Source organism: Pithys albifrons, chromosome 12, assembly GCF_047495875.1.
Source record: "Pithys albifrons albifrons isolate INPA30051 chromosome 12, PitAlb_v1, whole genome shotgun sequence".
Taxonomy (NCBI): Eukaryota; Metazoa; Chordata; class Aves; order Passeriformes; family Thamnophilidae; genus Pithys; species Pithys albifrons.
In genome coordinates, this window is record NC_092469.1 from 15,100,550 (window position 1) to 15,117,987 (window position 17,438).

The window sequence follows — 17,438 nt, forward strand, 5'->3', positions numbered from 1 at the left end:
GGCTCTAAAATTAAGGGGTCATAAGTGGAGGGTTCTGGGAGAAGATACTGATCTACCAAACCCTTAACACCTTGTAAGCTTCCAAATGTGCTGGTGGGCACTGCAAAATACCCGAGGGAGATGAGAAACAATGTCGACAGTGCTGGGACAGTGAGGACATGACCCGCTGCAGATGAGCAGAGGTGTCCTGGCTGCCTGTCCCTCTGCAGGGCTGGGGAGAGGTGGGAGCAGCGTGGGATCCCAGATAGTCACACCAGGCTGCTGGTACATCATCTCATGGGAGAGGAACAAATGCACATGGGAAAACCTCAAAGGTGAAGGCAAGGAATGTGGCAACTGCCCAAAACTCCCATCAATGTTTCATGCTCAGTTAGAAAACACAGCCGGGTTGTATTTTCTAGGATACTGAATGGCATAGGAAAACATCCCCAATGACATTTTTACCAGCTAACTCTAAGAACCGCAGGATGAAGCAGTGGTGGAAGGCTGAAGCAGAATCTGATGCTGGGGCACAAACACCTCATGGACTGTGCATCCCCTGTCAGAGCGGACATGACCTGCCGACAGCACCGGCTCTGCAATCACCTTCCCTGGCGAGCAGAGACTGACAAAGCACACGGCTCCACGCTGGCTCTTGCACATGGATGTGTATTTTAATAAAAATAATTCTGTCAATATACAGCAGAATGTCGATTTTACCATATTTCCAGTATATTTTCATAGGCTTTTTCTCAAGTTAAAATCCCCCCCCAATCCCCTTTTTGAAGTTTTCATGCGAAGCATCAGATAACTTAATTCACAAATACTAAGCTTAGACTGAATCAATGTGCACAGTTTGTGTAATGTCCATTGAGCCAATGTTGTACCAAAGAGGAAACTCCTTTCCAAAGGCGATGAGAAGCCTGGAGTGGCACAGGGAGATCTGCCCGGCATCAGCCGCTCCTCCAGGGCTGGTGGGAAACCTGCAGAGACCTTGCACCCCATGCTCCAGCTGAGCATTTCATACCTGAGTTTTGAGCAACCAGCAGGAGAGAAGAGTTCACTGTGTGGTGGCCAGATCCTGGGGCTTGCCCTGCTGCATGTGAGAGGTTCAGGTGCCCGGAGTCTCCTCCTGCCTGCCCCGGCTGCAGAGCCATGAAGAGCATCCACAGGCAGGACTGAGAGAGACAATCCCAATCCCAATCCAACACCTGTGCAGAGTCCTTGGTCTGGAATTTGCCATACTTGTATTTTTTGAATTTTCTTTAAAATCCAGATTATCCCCAGAGCTGCTACTGTTTTACCTTTCTCCAAGTTTGAGACTGTGAGAAGCCCAGCCTACAAAATCCCTTCTGGAGGAAGGATGCAGCTGAAGTCCTCTGAGCAGAAATGTCTGAGCAAGTGCCTGGACCAGAGAAAATGTGTCTGCCTGGCCAGGAGATATTTAGCAAGGACCAGAGGTTTGCATGGCCTCCAGGATCTTTCTGTGGTGATGTGAGTGTAAATCCCACATGGGACTTGTGGGCTTCTTGTGAGGAGGAGAGAGTTAAGCCTCCCTCTTGGAAATGAAACGGCTGGCAGGACATGTGGTGCTCAAGTCTGGATGATTCCCCAGCTTGTTGGACACTGCAACAGCTCAAGCTGCGGGCTCTGAGCTCTGGTGTGTGATGTGGGGAGAGGGACAGACATGGCATGATCAGCCGTCCATCACCTGCCACCTCTTATTGCAGGGAAGGATGGTGGAGAGCAGCTAGTGCTTCCTATGGAACTTGGCTCCAGGTTCTCAACTGCTCCTCTTTCCTCTCAAATCTGCTGTAGCTCCTCCCAGCCCCCTGGAAACACCTCTTCCAGCTCTCTGCCCTACACAGCAGATGGGACAAGGCTGACAGCCATCTCTGGCTTGTAAGAGCTGCTGCACTGCAGTTCCCTCCATCACTCACTGCTCTGGGGCAGAAGGGTCCCAGCAGCACCCAGCAAGTCCCCTGGTATGTCCTTCCCAAGCCTTTCTGCAGAAACACCTTGGGACAAACACGTGCTGGAGACCCAACACCAGCTTTTAAAACAGACCTACTCCCTCCCTGACCCACCGCTCAGGCTGCTCTCAGACCAGCAGGGTTGGAAGGAAGTTGCTCCTTCTGCAAAGGGCACTCTTGATGGACCAGGGCCTGTTCAAGGTGCTCCTTCTCTCAGGCTGTGACCAGCCCCACGGGCCCTCACTGCACCCAGGACTGGAGCATGATGGACCACCCTCTCCACCTGCTACCCCTGGGGCAGTTCAAGTTTGCACTCTAATTCTCCATGGGAAAAGCTTCCTGATCCCATGTGGTACACCACACAGCCTCACAGCATTTACACACTGCTCAACAGCCTGGCTGCCACAGTTCACCTTCCCACTCAAACCCACAACAGCAGAGCAAACCCTGGAACTTGCATCTAAGCAACACCTGCTATGTATTAACAGAGACTGGTACCAAAGCACAGCAGCAATCCAACCTGGTTTGCTTTGCTGAAGGAGGAGATGGTTCATCATCCCTGATGCCCAAAGTGGAAAATTATATATTCAATCCCCAGAACTAGTTCAGAAGGTCTGGTTGCTCCAGTTGTTCAAGGGAGACTCAAGAACAAAGCTATTTAAAGAATGGTAAAGATGCCTTTATAAAATTGAAAAACAGGGACACAGCTTGAGGACAGGTTGAGATGTCACTGTAAAAAACCAGAAGGAATAAGGAAGCATATGGGAAGCTCTCAGGTGTAGGTAACTACAGGGAATGATACTCCTGGAGGGTCCCACTTTCCACACCAGTCACAGCTACATCTTCTGGCAACCTCCTCTCAACAGCTGGATGCTGCACATTGTCCAGTGCTTCACCTGGGAGTCCCTCCATTCTGCTGGCTGCATACAAGGAAGGGTTCAGTTCCTAATCACACTCAAAGAACAGCAGAAGCACCACAGCCAGACCAGCTGCAGGCTGATGGGATCCCGTGTGGTGACAAAAAGGGACCATCATGCCCAGATCTGCACCCAGTAGTGCAGATACCACTACTGGTAGTCATGTAGCTGGGATAATACTGGGACTGTGGGAGGCAGAAAAGCAAGAACGGAGAGATGGTAGCAGTAAAAAGTCCCAAAACAAGCTGGCCCTGAGAGCACACTGAAGTCTTGAATTAGCTCTTGTTAAATACCTGCTGGGATAGGCTCATGGAACATCCAGAAGAATCATCTGGAATAAGATGGTTCCAAGAGGAACAGGAACTAAGAGGAACAAGATTTGGCTCTCCCATTACAGGGGAGATTCCACTAACTGGGATGCATCCAGGAGAGGCCACTAAGATGGTCACAGACTGGTGGATACACCTCTCCAAAACCCTTATCCCAGCTACTCCACTGCAACTCACTCTGAAGTTCTCCCAATGTATTCTTGATGCTCTCACTCACTGCTTGTGGGAACATCACGAGGCCTTGTCCATGGGGAGAAGAGCCTGGTGATGCAATTCAGCTCCATGAAGATTCCTCCACAGAACCCCTGAGGGACACTTTAACCAAGACTCCACATCTGGAGTTCCCAAAATGTTGTTCTCAGAAGGCCACTTAACAAACAGGCAGGGAATTGCGCTACTGTCACTGACACGGCAGTACTGAAGGACTCTTGGGAGCAGCGACCAGGTTGCTTGAGGTACTTGGAATAACAAATCCCAAATCACTTTTATAAAAGTAGTTTTTGAACTGCATGTAGCCTCTGGTTTTGTGTACAGCCACATTCAATGTTAAAGACCTCAGTTCACTTTAGTTCTGTTTTTTAAAATTACTGCAACAATCCAAACCAAGTTTCAGCCAACATGAACCATCAAAGAGCAGCCAGGGAGCTTCAAAGGCAAGAGGCTTTGAATTACAACCTGGAAAATCAAGTCATAAATCCTATCTAGGAATCAGGAGTAGGTTGAGGCCTAACCCCACCACACACTGCAAACACACTTATCTTCCCCACACTGAGTCATGGCCCCTTAGTCAGAATCTCAGCACAACAAGCAGAAACCAGAAGTGAAACCACCAGACCACTTGAAATAAATTAAAAATCCCCAAGTAACATTCATCACACATTTCTTGGCACCAGAATAACCAGATATCTAGGAACATCTCTTGTTTGGGGTTTTTTTGGTAATGAAAGGGAAACCAAAATAAAAAAAAGATGCCCCAAGACAGTCAGCACAGCTTTGCTGAGAGACCAAGTGGGGCATTACTATGATGCAAGATGAAGAGATAGGGCTTAGAGAAACCACAGGGAGGAGGAACCCAAAACCCTCAGACAGAGATTGTGTAGCTACAAAGATGAGAGGGGTCTGACTGCAGCCAGACTGCTGCAAGCTAAACAGTGACTGACAGCAGAGGAAATTGTCAAAGTCAGGTACTCAAGTATTTCCAGCCTCAGCTCCCACACACAGCCTGGCAGTGTGCCCTAAGCCTGGCCTAAGGAATGGAGAGCCTGCAGGAGAATCTCTCCAGGCCAAGTTCACACACAGCCTCAGGCTCTGGGGTCTGGTGGGCTGGGACAGGTAGCCCTGGCACATCTGGGATGAGAGGCTTCAGGAAGGAAGCTCACTGAGTTATTTCTGCACTTGCAGGAAGGCAAGGACTGCAGGCTGGGGTGATTTCGATCTGCAGGACAACAAGCAGAGCTGAAAATCAACAGATGAGCTTTCAGGCACATCAGCTGCTCCCCAGCAATGAAACAGAAGCCTGCAAGTTAAATTCTTCTGCTTAGTGCAGCCCTCTGCCTCTGCCTCCCTACAAGAAAGCTGTGGTAGAGCTCCCTCTGCTTTTTCCAACTCTATGAGTTGATCTGACCAAAGTATCTTTGCCATCTCCAAACCTCCTGCTGCCCATTTCCATAGGCCACCACGGCTCTAGCACTGCCCCTACACACTGTACACCTTCACCAAAAGGCAGGGATAGCATTTCCCAACCACCTCCAACACCATCTGCACATTCACTGCCACAGTCATGTTCTGCAGTGTAGGAGACACCTGACCCCTGCTCTGCCTGATTCCAGACCTCATGTGCCAGCTGCAAAACCAGCCTGCAAATGCAGAAAATCCTTAAAGCTCAGTGGTCACACACCACCTTCCCTTCTCAGTGGCACACAAGCTCTCTTGCTGCTTCAAGTCCTGGCACGGCCTAACCTCCATTTTAAGGGCAAACCTCAGAACAAAGTGTTCATCTTTCTTTGATCCTTCAAAAAAACCCCAAATCGAGAACAGCAGTAAAATTCATGTTCAGTTTGAGCTCCCTTGGGTCCTCCCCAGAGCTACTGACCTAAAATTCATTTGGTGCAGGATTGCAACTCCTGCCATGCAGCCAGGCTGAACCTGCCATCTCTTAATGGTACAGCAGAGGATGCAAAGCACACAGTCCTGCCCACAGCCTCGCCAGGTACCAGCACAGGCTCAGAAACACTCACAGACAGGTGGTCTGAATGCTCAGTAACACTGGAGTCCCTCGGCCTGACACACACCACAGCACAGACATATTAGTCCATCTAACTTGGAGGTTACTCATCCACAGCTCCTTGCTGGTCTCTTTTGGGCCTGAAACTTCAATAATTAGTTTAGTAAACTTTAAAATCCTGAACAGCTCAGGCCTGACAAAGCTGGTATGGACCCCAACCCACAACCTGATCCCAGCATGTCCCACTCGAGAGGGTGAGCACAGCTCAGCACAGGTTTCTCAGACACTTCCAAAATTCAAAAGTGCTCATTTAGATCAGTGTTACTAGGATGTGGGGGCAGGAAATACTGTCATTACCAACTCTTAGTGACAAAGCCCTCCTACATGGAGAAAAAGGGGGATTTGTTAATTTAACAAAAAACTGTTGGCCCAGTGGGGCAGCACCCATGGATGTTTCTGGCAGGCTCACACGACCTGCTTCCACCCATGCAGTGGCAGATGACTTCCTATTCATCAGCCCTGTCCCTCCAACTGCTGGGAGAGCTGGATTTAACTACTTTTCAGGGCTGAGAGAAACTTCTACAGCACAACCACTAACACAGGCAATGTCAAGTCTTCTACTCTTCCCACTCACAAAGCCAAGGCTGAGAGCCTTGGGCTCTTAAGAGAGGCACCGTGAAGGACCAGGCTCCTCCAACTCCCACCATTAGTGCGTGACTGGACCTACCTCAGCAGGTCTCCTGCAGGGTTGGTTGTATGATGTGCATGTCTGGGACTCAGTCTGTGGGCAATAAATACATCAATGACTTTGTGGAGGTGGAAGAGACCTTTTTAATAAACATGATTCAAATTAAAAAAAAAACAACCCTCTGAACTGCCACTGTGAGAAGAGTTCAGATAACTAGCACAGAAGATGATGGTGTATGTGCACGATGGAGGGAGAAAGAAAGAACAAGCTGTCACCAACTTGATCAGCTTCCTCAGTAAATCAGCATAAACCAGCTCAGCAAAACTCTCCAGATAAAATATTGGTGGAACCATGAGAAACAACTCAAATCAAAACAAAGAGAAATCCCTACATCAGAAGGCGCTACATTAGAATAACCAGTGAAATACTGAGTGCCGCTGGAGCCACAGCAATGGCAGGGACACAGGTGAGGTCTGCCAATTGTTCCTGGGGTCAGGAGTAGCCACACAGTGAGGGACTCACTCAATCCTTTCACAGGCAGTGTGTGTGTGTGCTAGAGGGGTGTCGGTGGCAGGGAGGTCAGGCTATCGAACGAGGTGGTGCAGAGTGGCAGCAACGGAGGGTGAAGGGCAGCACTCAACGATGTCAACTCCATCTTGCTCTGTGGCTAGTGCAAATAGTCGTCTACTCTGGCAAAGGAGCAGGAGCCCAAGCCCACGCGAGCCATGAGCCGCAAACACTCCGAGGCCTGGCCCAGGGCAAGCATCAGTGGGGGCTGCTTTGGCAGGTTCTGAGATTCTGTGGGGGCAAACAGAGAAATCCGTTTAGAAGAGGAGGCCTGGCCGTGTGCCAGCTCACCTGCACTCAGGTCCCTCTCAGTCCCCACTGGGCACCAAGCCCTGCATCCCGGGCAGAAGGTGCTGGCTCTAGAAAGAAGATATTCCTTGAGTACCACCAGCTCTGTGGTGTTGCCCCTCCACATGCCCCACCACTCCTGACACGTCCCACAGCACAGCAGGGCCTCTGAGAAGGTGCTGCTGTGGTGTCCAGAGCAATAAAAAGGCAAAGAAGCTCCTGCTGCTGATGTCTGCCAGAGAACACTCAAAGCATGAGAGATGGAAGCACAGAAGAATAAGGAAAGGCGGGAGAAACTGGCACCAAGTGAGATACAAGCTCTCCATCTCTCCCACTGGTGCAAGTCTACAGAGCAGCCCAAGCCCTGGACAAACTTCTTCACTCATCACTGCATCTCTACAACTGCACGTTCGCTGTGCAAGCACGAGGGAACCCTCAGCTGAGCAAGACAAGGTGTTTTGAGACCTGTGTGATGAAGTATGTCCAGACATCATCTTTCATGTCTCCCAGGTGACAGCTCTCAGCAACTTGTCCCTGCTCCTCAGGCACTGGACAAACAACCACTGACTGCCAGGGAAAGGGACTCTCCTTCCCAAAACATATAATTTCTGTTCCTCTACTCAGTCAGAACAGGAGCCCTCATGGGTCTGTCCATCAAGCTGTTTCTTTCCCCAGAACACTCAGTGTGAGATGCACAGAGTCCCTGGGAAATCCACCTGGGCACAGTGAGCCAGACTGTGCACAGGAGCCCTGCATGTGTTTCCAAGACAGAGAATCCATCCAGTGGACAGCATTTGGCTGCTGTGGATGGACTGAGCTACCCCAGACTGGGGAGTGTCCTGGGCAGTGACACTGAGTGGACATGATTTAGTGACAGGATCAAGGGCCCTGCCTAGAATGAATCAATCCCTTTCCTGCAAACTGGTGGCAGGCCATAACCTCATTATTTCTCCACCATCAGTTTTTCTGTAGCTGAAGATGCCAAGAGGATCAGTAACAACACAGCAACTCACTGATGGCAGCCCAAGAATTCCATCACAGAAGGCCACTGCAATTACTACACCAGCTCCAAGAAAGGAGAGCAAATGACAACAAGCTGTTGAGCCACAGAACATGTTTGTCTAAGAAAAATGGAAAAACAGGCATAAATGTTCAGCTTCAAGGACACAGAGGAGAGCAAGAGACTGCTCCCAACCATCCTACTGACACCAGAAAAAGGGGAGCTGCCTTGGTAGCTGAAGAAAACCAACCTATAACCAGATCTCTGCACAGAACAGGGTTCTCTTAGCAGTTAAGACCATAAGAGCAACAAGGCAGCCCCATTACAACACTGGCCTGCAGGCAGCCAGTCTCTGTCTGCTGCCTGAAGGGGGGTAAACCCTCCCTTCATTTAACTCTGCATGTTCAGCATGAACTCAAAGGTAACTATGGAAAACAGCTTCACTTATGAGGTGCTGCAACAGAGCAGGATGATGCCATTACTGAACTCTGCCAACTCATACAGCATGGGAAAGAGCCCTGATAATGCCTGAAAAATGACTCAGGGGGGTTCAGAACACAAAGGAAGAGAGGCAGGAAATGCATTAAAGACATCTTGGTTTCTTCTGTAAGCAGAGGAGGAAAATCCTAAAGACCATCCTTGGAAGCAGCACTGAGGAAGATGCAAGGAAGGGAGCCAAAAGAAGAGTTTATCAGGGGGATTCATTCTCTGCAGGCTTCCCTCCCACCTCCCTTCCTGCATCACTGCCCTGACAGTCCTCAGCACAGAAACAGAGGCCAAAGCTAAACACAAGTATTTCTGAACTTTCCCTAACACTCAGTCTTGCCCACCACAGGACAGCCCTTGAGAGCAGGTATGTCCAGGGGCAATGCTCCCATAGCAACCAGATCTTACCCAATATAGCACTATTGAGAGCAGCACACACAGGTTCCCTCTGGATTGGGTCCAGCTGTTGGCCAACGGGGCAGTTCCAAGGGTCTGAGTAAGCTAACAAGCTAAAGGCGTCCTGTGTGAGAGAACAGAGAGGCACAGTGAGGTCCTGCATGGCTGCAAACACACAGGAGAACCACCAAGTCTGTCAGCTGGGGCACCTCCTGCCAGCACCACGGTGACAGGTGCCTACCTCCTGAAAAGAAATAGCCCTTTTCTTCTTGGCAGCAAAGGAACACACTGGGCCATCAAGAGAGTGAATTAAAGAGGGTGCCCCTTTCACCTGGCAGGGGAGCCAGCACAGGAAGGCAGGTAGAGTGTCACCTGGAGAGAAGAAGAGCATGCAGTTGCTCCAGGAAAGCAGGCAGGAGCTGTAATTCTTCTCTCCTGTGCTGAGAATTGGGTGTAGATGCTCTACATTCATGTTTTGACCTCTGATCCCCATGCAGGCCCCTTCTTCCTCAGCAGGTGCAGAAGTGGGGGCCACCCAAAGTCTGCAAGGGAACCCACAACCCCAGTCCTGGCCCAGAGAACTGCTGCAATGCAGCACCAGGCCCAGGCTTACCTGAAGCATCTTTTTGTGCATGGTGTTCTTCCCATATTCTCTGCAAAGCTGCTCGCTCAGGATCTGCAGCTCCCGCCCAAACTGGATCATTCTCTCCGTGGCAGCGTGGTTGCCTCCACAGAGCTGCCTCTGGGGGCAGCTGTCTTCTAGAGGAAAGGCAGTGGAGAAGAACAATCATCTCTCATTGTTCACCAATGCCCACTGTGTGTCATGATACCCACAGACTCCTTCCCCTTCTGGAGCAGGTACCTGCTCTCTGCTCTAAGCTTATCCCAGTGGAAGATTTTTGTGATTCCTGCACTACAACAGCCAGTAGTGGGTTTTTCACAGTGCCTGGTAAGTACATGAAAAATTTGATCTCTGTTTGTTTAATGCCTGAGGACTACCTAGAAATCAAGTCTCCTGATAAAATCCTGGGAGCTTGCAACTTCAGCTGTATTGGAGTTTTATCCCTTTAATACACATACACAGCACAGAAACCCCCTGGGTCTAAAAAATCCTGGCTGGACTCAGAAAACTTTCAGTCAGAGATGCCAACACCACCAGCTTCCCAGTGTTAGTAGCCACAAGATCCATTATAACTGGAGGAATCCCCAGTTTCAGAGATAGTGTAGCTGATTCATCCTCCCTCTCCAGGCTAAAGCACCCACAAACAGGACAGTCATGGCTGCCCAGCTGTGCTGAGGCCACTCTGCAGCTGGGCACCAGCCAGCCTGGCACAGCCCAGATCTGCTCCCCAGCTGGTACTTCTGCCAGGACTGCTCTGACCTGGATTTCATGACCAGCACTGAACAAATCTTGGACTTCTATTGCTTTCCCTGCTCCACAATGTCACCAGCACTGCTGCAAGACTATGAAAAGCCAGACCTAGTTTTAGTTCCAGGACAGATTCATTTTCCCCATGAAAGCTTGAGAACTTCATTCACTGGGTGGGAAAAGAAGCCCAAAGTACATATTCTTTTCCCCACCATCCAATCACAGTTTTAACTCTTGATACCAGCTCTTTCCATTTCCCTTTACCATTCCTGTCTCTGAGGCCCTACCCATGCTGGACTCATCCGTCTGCAAGATCTCTTCATGTTTGTAGGTGCCATTCATTATCCTGGTGGATGAATTTTCCAGGACTCCATTGGGATAATGCTCAGCCTCCATTTCCATCTCGCTGTCACTGAGGCGAAAAGACAGAAGAAAGGTTAGATGTCTAAATTAGAAAGGGAAGAAATTAAGAGCTCATTTGCCAAATGGTGCCCAGCAATGGCCAGCAGACCAGGAAAGGTGCCAGGTGGACTAGAGGGAGCCAGATGGTCTAAGTCAATATAGCAAAAAATGTTGCAGGCTTCTGAAGACAATTTATGAAACAGGTTTCTGTTCCAAAAGTGCCTGTCATACATCGAGGTGCAGAGTGCTTTGCCTTTTCCCTCCAGGAAGTGTTCATCCCTGGGACAGCAAACAGCAGCCAGACAACACATAATACACAACAGACTGCACAGGAGGGGAATCTTGGCTATGGTAAGCCCTCAGTCCTTGCAAAGAGTGCAATACAGAACACTTAAATGCTCAAGACAGCAGGCTGACTGAGACTGCTAATTAAGTCCTGATTAACAGAAACGATGAGAAGATCTTCCCCGATATATAAAAAAAAAAATATAAATTGAGTCTGAACAAGAGTTTCTCACTCAGTTACATGCTGTGTGGCTCTCAAGAAGTCACAACTGAGAATACAAACTGCCCTGCCAGCCATGCTCAGTGCAGCACTGAGTGCCAGCTGCAATTAGCAAGAGATTCTTCTGCTCACAAGGACACCTTGTGCTCCACTGGGGCCTCAGACAGCTCTGCAACACCCCCATGGAGGGTGAGCCCAAAGGAAGCTTGGTTCTCACCCTGGCTCACTCTGCTTCACACTCCAGCAAAGGCAGCACCACTCTGCTGGACCACCCACAGCTGCTCAGATAAGCCTCCAAGCCTGAGCCACAGAAGGGAAACTGGAACAGGTTTGTGTCTGCTGGGAATAGTAGTGACCTTGTAGATAGCAAATATTGTTCAAAAGGGCAGGATAGATGACCTTCTAGCTCTCCAGAAAGCAGACTGAGCCCTTTCCCACCATCTCATGCCCCTCAGGTGACTCCAGAGATTAAAAATACCTGGTTTCTTGATTACTTGTACTACTGTGCTGCTGAGATTTGGTAGAATCTGTAGAATTGGATTCAGAGTAGTTCACAGATGAGGGGGAAGAGGAGGAGGAAGATGAAGATGATGAACTCAGTGTTGGGTATTTACTGTGACTCTGTTTGCTTTTTGTGGACATGACTCCATTGCTACAGGTTGGACTATCTGCTCCTGAAAGCCAAGAAGAAAGAAAAATAAGACCAGACTGACAATATTCACTCTGTTGTGAAGTCAATAGTTTGGAAAGAGAGCAGGCCCCAGGCTTTGCTTTCCTGGCCTCCTCTCACCACTGCATCAGTGAGACATCGAGTCACTGGTGGCTGCACTAAAAGGCTGCTTTCAAAAGCTTTATTCTGAAAAAAAACACTGCCCTGCAGACAATTGTGGAAAATAACTAATGCAAAAACAATTCTGCAAGAGTATAGAAACACCCATGCTAACAATACATCCTCTCAGCTGGGTACCAGAAAGGAAAGGAGCATTTCACAGAAAGTAGCAGGTGATGTTATACACAACCACACCCACCTTGGACATCTGCTCTTCTCCCTGGGAGACACAGAGAACACACTTACCGGTACTGTGAACGTGTGAGTTGCTTGATCCATGTCTGGGACTCAAGCTGGGGGACCCGGGATAACTGTCCTGGGATCTGGGGCTGCGGGCACTGAAACAACGCACTTCACTGTCTGTGCCATTCACCATCTCCACAAACTGCCGACACCTGATTTCATAGGAGGGAAGAAGGGGAAAAGGGTGCGTGACAGCCAGGATGCTCTGCACTAAGGCTTCCTTAGGCCCTGAGTGCAGAAGTCCTAGAAACTGCAAAGGAGTTAAACTCCTTCACTTTCAAAAAGACATTTCAGACTCCTGATGCCTTTGTATTGTGAGTTCAGAAATTGCACTTTAATGTTAATAAATGTCAAGACATTCCCAAAAGGCAAATTTAATTCCAATGTGCTAAGAAGAAACTGATCCCTCACAGCTTTCACCTTCACCTCCTCTGCAGGAACTCCAAAATTCATCTGTGGAGGTTTACTTTTTAAGGGTGAAAATAATAAATCTGTCATTCATCATAGTTCCTTCACTACTTCATCAACCTAAAAATACTGGTGGCCAATGGAAAATAGAGAAGGAAGAATAAAAAATTCAATATCCAGAGTGACAGTGAGGACAGTTACTCATTTAGCCTTACTGGGAATTGTCCTCATAGATCTCAGAGGTTGGGGAGAGCCACTCCCTACATCTGGGAGAACTGGGACACTTTTTCCTTTAGTCTTTGTCCCAGAGACATCTGCCTTTCTAGGAACCTCCACAGTGACTGCCACTGCTCCAGAGATCCAAGTTCTCCACAAGACAAGTAAAGTCCACCTGTGAAGGGGTTTCTGGCAGTCAGCAGAGCTAAATTCATCCACTTCTGCCTGACCTCATGAGGAAAAGCCATACTGGGTCTGAGCAGCAATAAAAGGGCTACATCTGTGTTGCTACAAGCACTGTGCAAAGGACTGTCTGTGTCCTCCCCCACCTGCTCCCAAATGGGTCTCATTCGAATTCAGATCACGGCATTGCAGCTGCACAGACTCTTCTCTCCCCTTCATTTGCACATTTCAGCATTAGGGAGTATAAAGCTATTCATACTTACTTTAACATGAAGAGCAGGTTGGGATTATGTTCTAGGAGGCCAGGATAGAGCTGCTGGGTGGCTTCTATAGCCTCTCCCACTCTGCCTGCTAATACTAACTTCTGTATTCCTGAAAGCAAAGGGAGATCTGGTGACACACAGGACCAGCCCACAGGAACAGCCAGAAGAGCGGTTTCAGATATACCACCCAGCTCCCCACTACCACCTTGCACAAGGGCTTGGGAGAACTGGGGACTACATTTTGTGTATTACGGATTCAGGTCAGGAAAACCCTGTGCAAATGAGGGAGGATCTGTTAGCAGCAAAAAACCACCAAGAGCAGGTTTTGTAGGATGAAGTAGGTGAGCTGGGGTGGGGTGCTCTGAGACTTTAGTCCTTTAGTCACAGAGCTCTGCAGCAATGGAAAAGAAAGCAGGACATGCCAGCTGGATGGAAATGAGGAGGCTGCTGGGGGAGAAGCCCCCAGGTCACCCTCACATTGCATCCTCTGGCTGGTTCACTCTTGGAAGTGTATGTATGGCTGAGCATCAGATAAGACAAGCGTTCTTAGAGGATCTGTGGGCTGGAACCACAGCACAGTAACGTTTCCCCAATATCCCTACCTCAAAGCAGAAGTAAGTATACCAACAAAACTGTGTTCCTACAAGTCTCACCTCAAGGTATTCCCAGAGAAATAATCTGAGCTTGGCCTGCAATGAGTCAAATTGGCTCCAAGAACCAGCCATTGACTAAGCTAGAAACAGCTCGATGAGTTGTACACTTGTAGGAGGTGCAAAGAGACAAGGCAGAAGACACTTATAATGCTGGGTGTTCATGTCTCATGTATGTTCCTTCAGGGGGTCAGAAGACACAAGTGTCAGACTTATCTTGAGATCCCATCCCTGAACGCTCAGAGAAGCTGCTCTTCTGCATTGATTCGCATTTTATTTTTTCTCTAAGTATACTTAGAGATACAAACTCAATGTACTTAAAACTAAAACTGCAGTTTTTCCAGCACTCCTTATAAAAGACAGAGGGAAGTTCTTGAATGGCCTGTGAGATGCTTTGCAAGCAGAGGCTCTGACAGCAACAGGCTGTGGCTTTCGCAAACCATGATCAGTTGGAAGCCCAGCCTGAGAAATCCTCATTAACAATCCCCAGTAACAAACCACAATGACTTGTCTTGGATCCCACTTCTCAGTGTCTATTTGCTTGTTATTGTAGCTGAAAGCTGGAACCAGAACTGTGGCTCTCACACCAACATAAGAGCTCTCATTTCACTCTGTTTTTAACTTGAGAGTCCTTTTCTAAGTCTTGCTGCTTTTGACAGCTCTCTGCTTTGCCTTGTTTGGCAACTCTCACAGCTGTCATTCTCTTTCATTTTTTTCCCCTCTTTTTGTTTTCCCGTCTGTGTTTTCCTCACACCTTTTATTTAAGCCCCAGTGTCTCGTGTGCCTCCTGTGAGGCTCCACCAGCTAAACCCACAGCAGCAGAACACTGGCTGGGTCAGGGTTGCATAATGCATGACCTGGAAAGCACAAAGCCCATCAGCACTAACAGGCAGCAACTACAAGTTATTTAAAAGCAGAGTCCCCAGATGAACCCAAATGCTGGCTAAGCACATGCAATGTATGGAGAGTGAGCCACAAAGGGGCACAGTGCTCCTGATACGTAACAGTCACACGGAAAACAGTTTACAAAGGGAAGGGAAATGCACAGAGTGGGATGTAGCCCGTGTTCAACAGCCAGGAGAAGGCAGAAAACACACCAGTGTTCTGTGACTTTGCAGTCTGAGCCTGTGAATAGAAAAAGCTTAAAATAAAGGTACAGCAGCAGAAAGCTGCAGGCTTTATTGTGCAGCAACCAAAAGCACTGTCAGCCTTACAAACTGAGAGATGAGCCACTTGGGAGGGAACAGCAGTAACCAAAACAGACACAGAATACAAATTCTTCACCTAGTGTGAGCGGAACATGTTGGCTGTGAATATGAAAAACCTCCGTGTGCAAAAACATTACCTGAAATCTAAATGTACAGAGGGACTGGGACAGTCCTTAGCCCTGGGAGCTGCAGTCAAGTCAAACTAGACGGATGTGTCTGGGTCCCTTTGACTACAGCACTGTCCCTGCTGCAACAGCCTGCAGTCAAGAGCTCAAACCCAAAGGGGACTCTGGGGGACAGAGACCTCAGCTGAGGTAATGGCAGAGCAGAGCAGACAAAGGAAAGAACAGGGCAGTTCTCCAGGCAAAGATGGCAGAGGGTGGAGGGGATGCAGTGATCATGGGAAAAGTGCTCCCAGCAGAGGCTCCCAAGCTCTACTGACCCACAGTCAGCAGTGTGTGCTGTCACAGCTTTGTGCTGTCACAGACTGACTTTTCCACTCCTCTGCAGGGAGCACGCGGCCACTGTGCCTACCTTTGGGAATGACCACCACAGAGACTTACTTTGTCTGTTCTTTATTGAGGTCTGTTCTTCCTGGATTGTGGTGTCTGTGACTCTGGCAAAGGCAGTTGCTGTTGAACAGTACCCATGATGAACCAAATATGATGAAACCATACTAGAAAATAAAAAGAGATGAAGAGACATTGGTGAAGCACAGTCATCACACTGGAGAAGAAAAGAAATCAACACAACAAAAGTTGCAATTTCAGTGACAAACTCAGCTTGCTTAGGACATAACCAGAGTCCTAATTCTGCATCTAAAGAGTGTAAATTTATAGGATGGGTACCTGGTCCTCAGCAAGCATGAGGGAGGCTCTAAATCCACCTTACGGGGGAAAAAATTTAAAATATTGAGACTCTCAGTGCATATTCAGTAGTTATTTATTTAATAACTGCTGTCTAAGGGTCACCTGTAAGGTCTCAGTACTATGTTACTGCCCGTGACATCCTACACAGACACAAATCTGAATCTCAAGAGAGGTTCATGGCTTTCAAGTGCATCTGAAAAAGAAAAAAAGATTCTGGTCCTGAATTTCTTCCATCACTTATTTTGCCAGCAATTATATCTTTTGTATTTGAATGTCCTTACGACTTCTACACATTCACAGATACTTTGATCTAATGACTGCCAACATTGATTTTAAAAACAATAACACACTTTGAATTTGTATTTTTAGAAACTGTTGGGAGGGAGGAGGTAGTATCACCATCAGAAAACACAATAAAAACATCTTTCTGAACTGACCATTTTTAACACACTTGTGCCCTCCCAGGACATGGCAAGCAAATGTTAATGCTCAGTGGATTTTAACAAAATTTAAAAAGCCAGCACACGATTTGAAAGCTTGTCATGATGAATCTCAGAATAGGCTTCCAAGTCGAAGCTGGCATAAACCCAGTCAAGTCACAGCTCAAAGTACACGTTCAACTTGGCCACTTTAAGTAGAAGAAAAACATATTTTATGAGTCGCCGATAATTTTTAGACGTAACATTGAAAGCAGGTGTGGGATTTTTACAAGATTTTTTACATCCAAGAGCTTCTGCCCTTGTAGTGTTCCCTGTGAGGAACTCCAGAGCAGTGACTCTGACACCTCCACAATGCATATCAGAGAAAATGAATATGGAGAACATGAGGAACAAATACAGGGATAAACTGGTCCTGCTGCAGCAGAATCAACAGCTCCTCTAAAGGGAGGTCACGGCTCTCTAATTTGGTCCCATTTTTGGAAAGGAGCTGGAAGCAGCCAAAAAAGGGATACTTTCGTAGTGCATTTAGTTGTATTTCACAAGGTCTTTCATCAAAGCCTCTTAAAAAATAGTGTTACAATGTGTTAAAAGGAAAAGTCCAATGTGGTTAAATATTCAGTTAAATAAAAGAGTGGAAAAAAATGGTCTGTTTTACCAGAAAAGGAAAAAACTCTCAAGCGCTGCAGGAATCTATTAATGTATTCATAGAATTAAGGCTGACAGATCAGTGCACTCATCCAATGCAGGTGTTTTTATGTTTGAAGACCACAGAATTACAGGATCATAGAATCATTAAGGTTGGAAAAGACCTCCAACATCAACAAGTCCAGCCTTTGCCCAAACACCATCATGTCAACTAAACCACAGCACTGAGTGCCATGTCCAGTTGCTTCTTGAACACCTTGAGGGATGGTAACTCCACCACTTCTATGGGCAGCCCATTCTAATGCCTGACCAGCCTTTCAATGAAGAAATTCTTCCTGATGTCCAATCTAAACCTCCCCTG

The 17,438-nt window shown here is 47.9% G+C and overlaps 1 protein-coding gene across 4 annotated transcripts in view; it reads right to left on the bottom strand.

Moving 5' to 3' along the window:
- Positions 1-632: 632 nt before the first annotated feature.
- RANBP10 (RAN binding protein 10) overlaps positions 633-17,438 on the bottom strand; it is a 69,304-nt gene continuing 52,498 nt past the window's right edge. For 3 of the 4 annotated variants that reach the window (XM_071567874.1, XM_071567876.1, XM_071567877.1), the window contains 8 exons: positions 15,687-15,799; positions 13,266-13,374; positions 12,199-12,347; positions 11,602-11,797; positions 10,504-10,628; positions 9,461-9,606; positions 8,860-8,971; positions 633-6,908 (listed from right to left, as the gene is read on the bottom strand). In XM_071567874.1, the coding sequence (XP_071423975.1) occupies positions 6,778-6,908; positions 8,860-8,971; positions 9,461-9,606; positions 10,504-10,628; positions 11,602-11,797; positions 12,199-12,347; positions 13,266-13,374; positions 15,687-15,799 (1,081 nt within the window). In that variant the 3' untranslated portion in view covers positions 633-6,777. The remainder of the gene's footprint in view (positions 6,909-8,859; positions 8,972-9,460; positions 9,607-10,503; positions 10,629-11,601; positions 11,798-12,198; positions 12,348-13,265; positions 13,375-15,686; positions 15,800-17,438) is intronic. The other variant, XM_071567875.1, reaches the window with a different exon arrangement.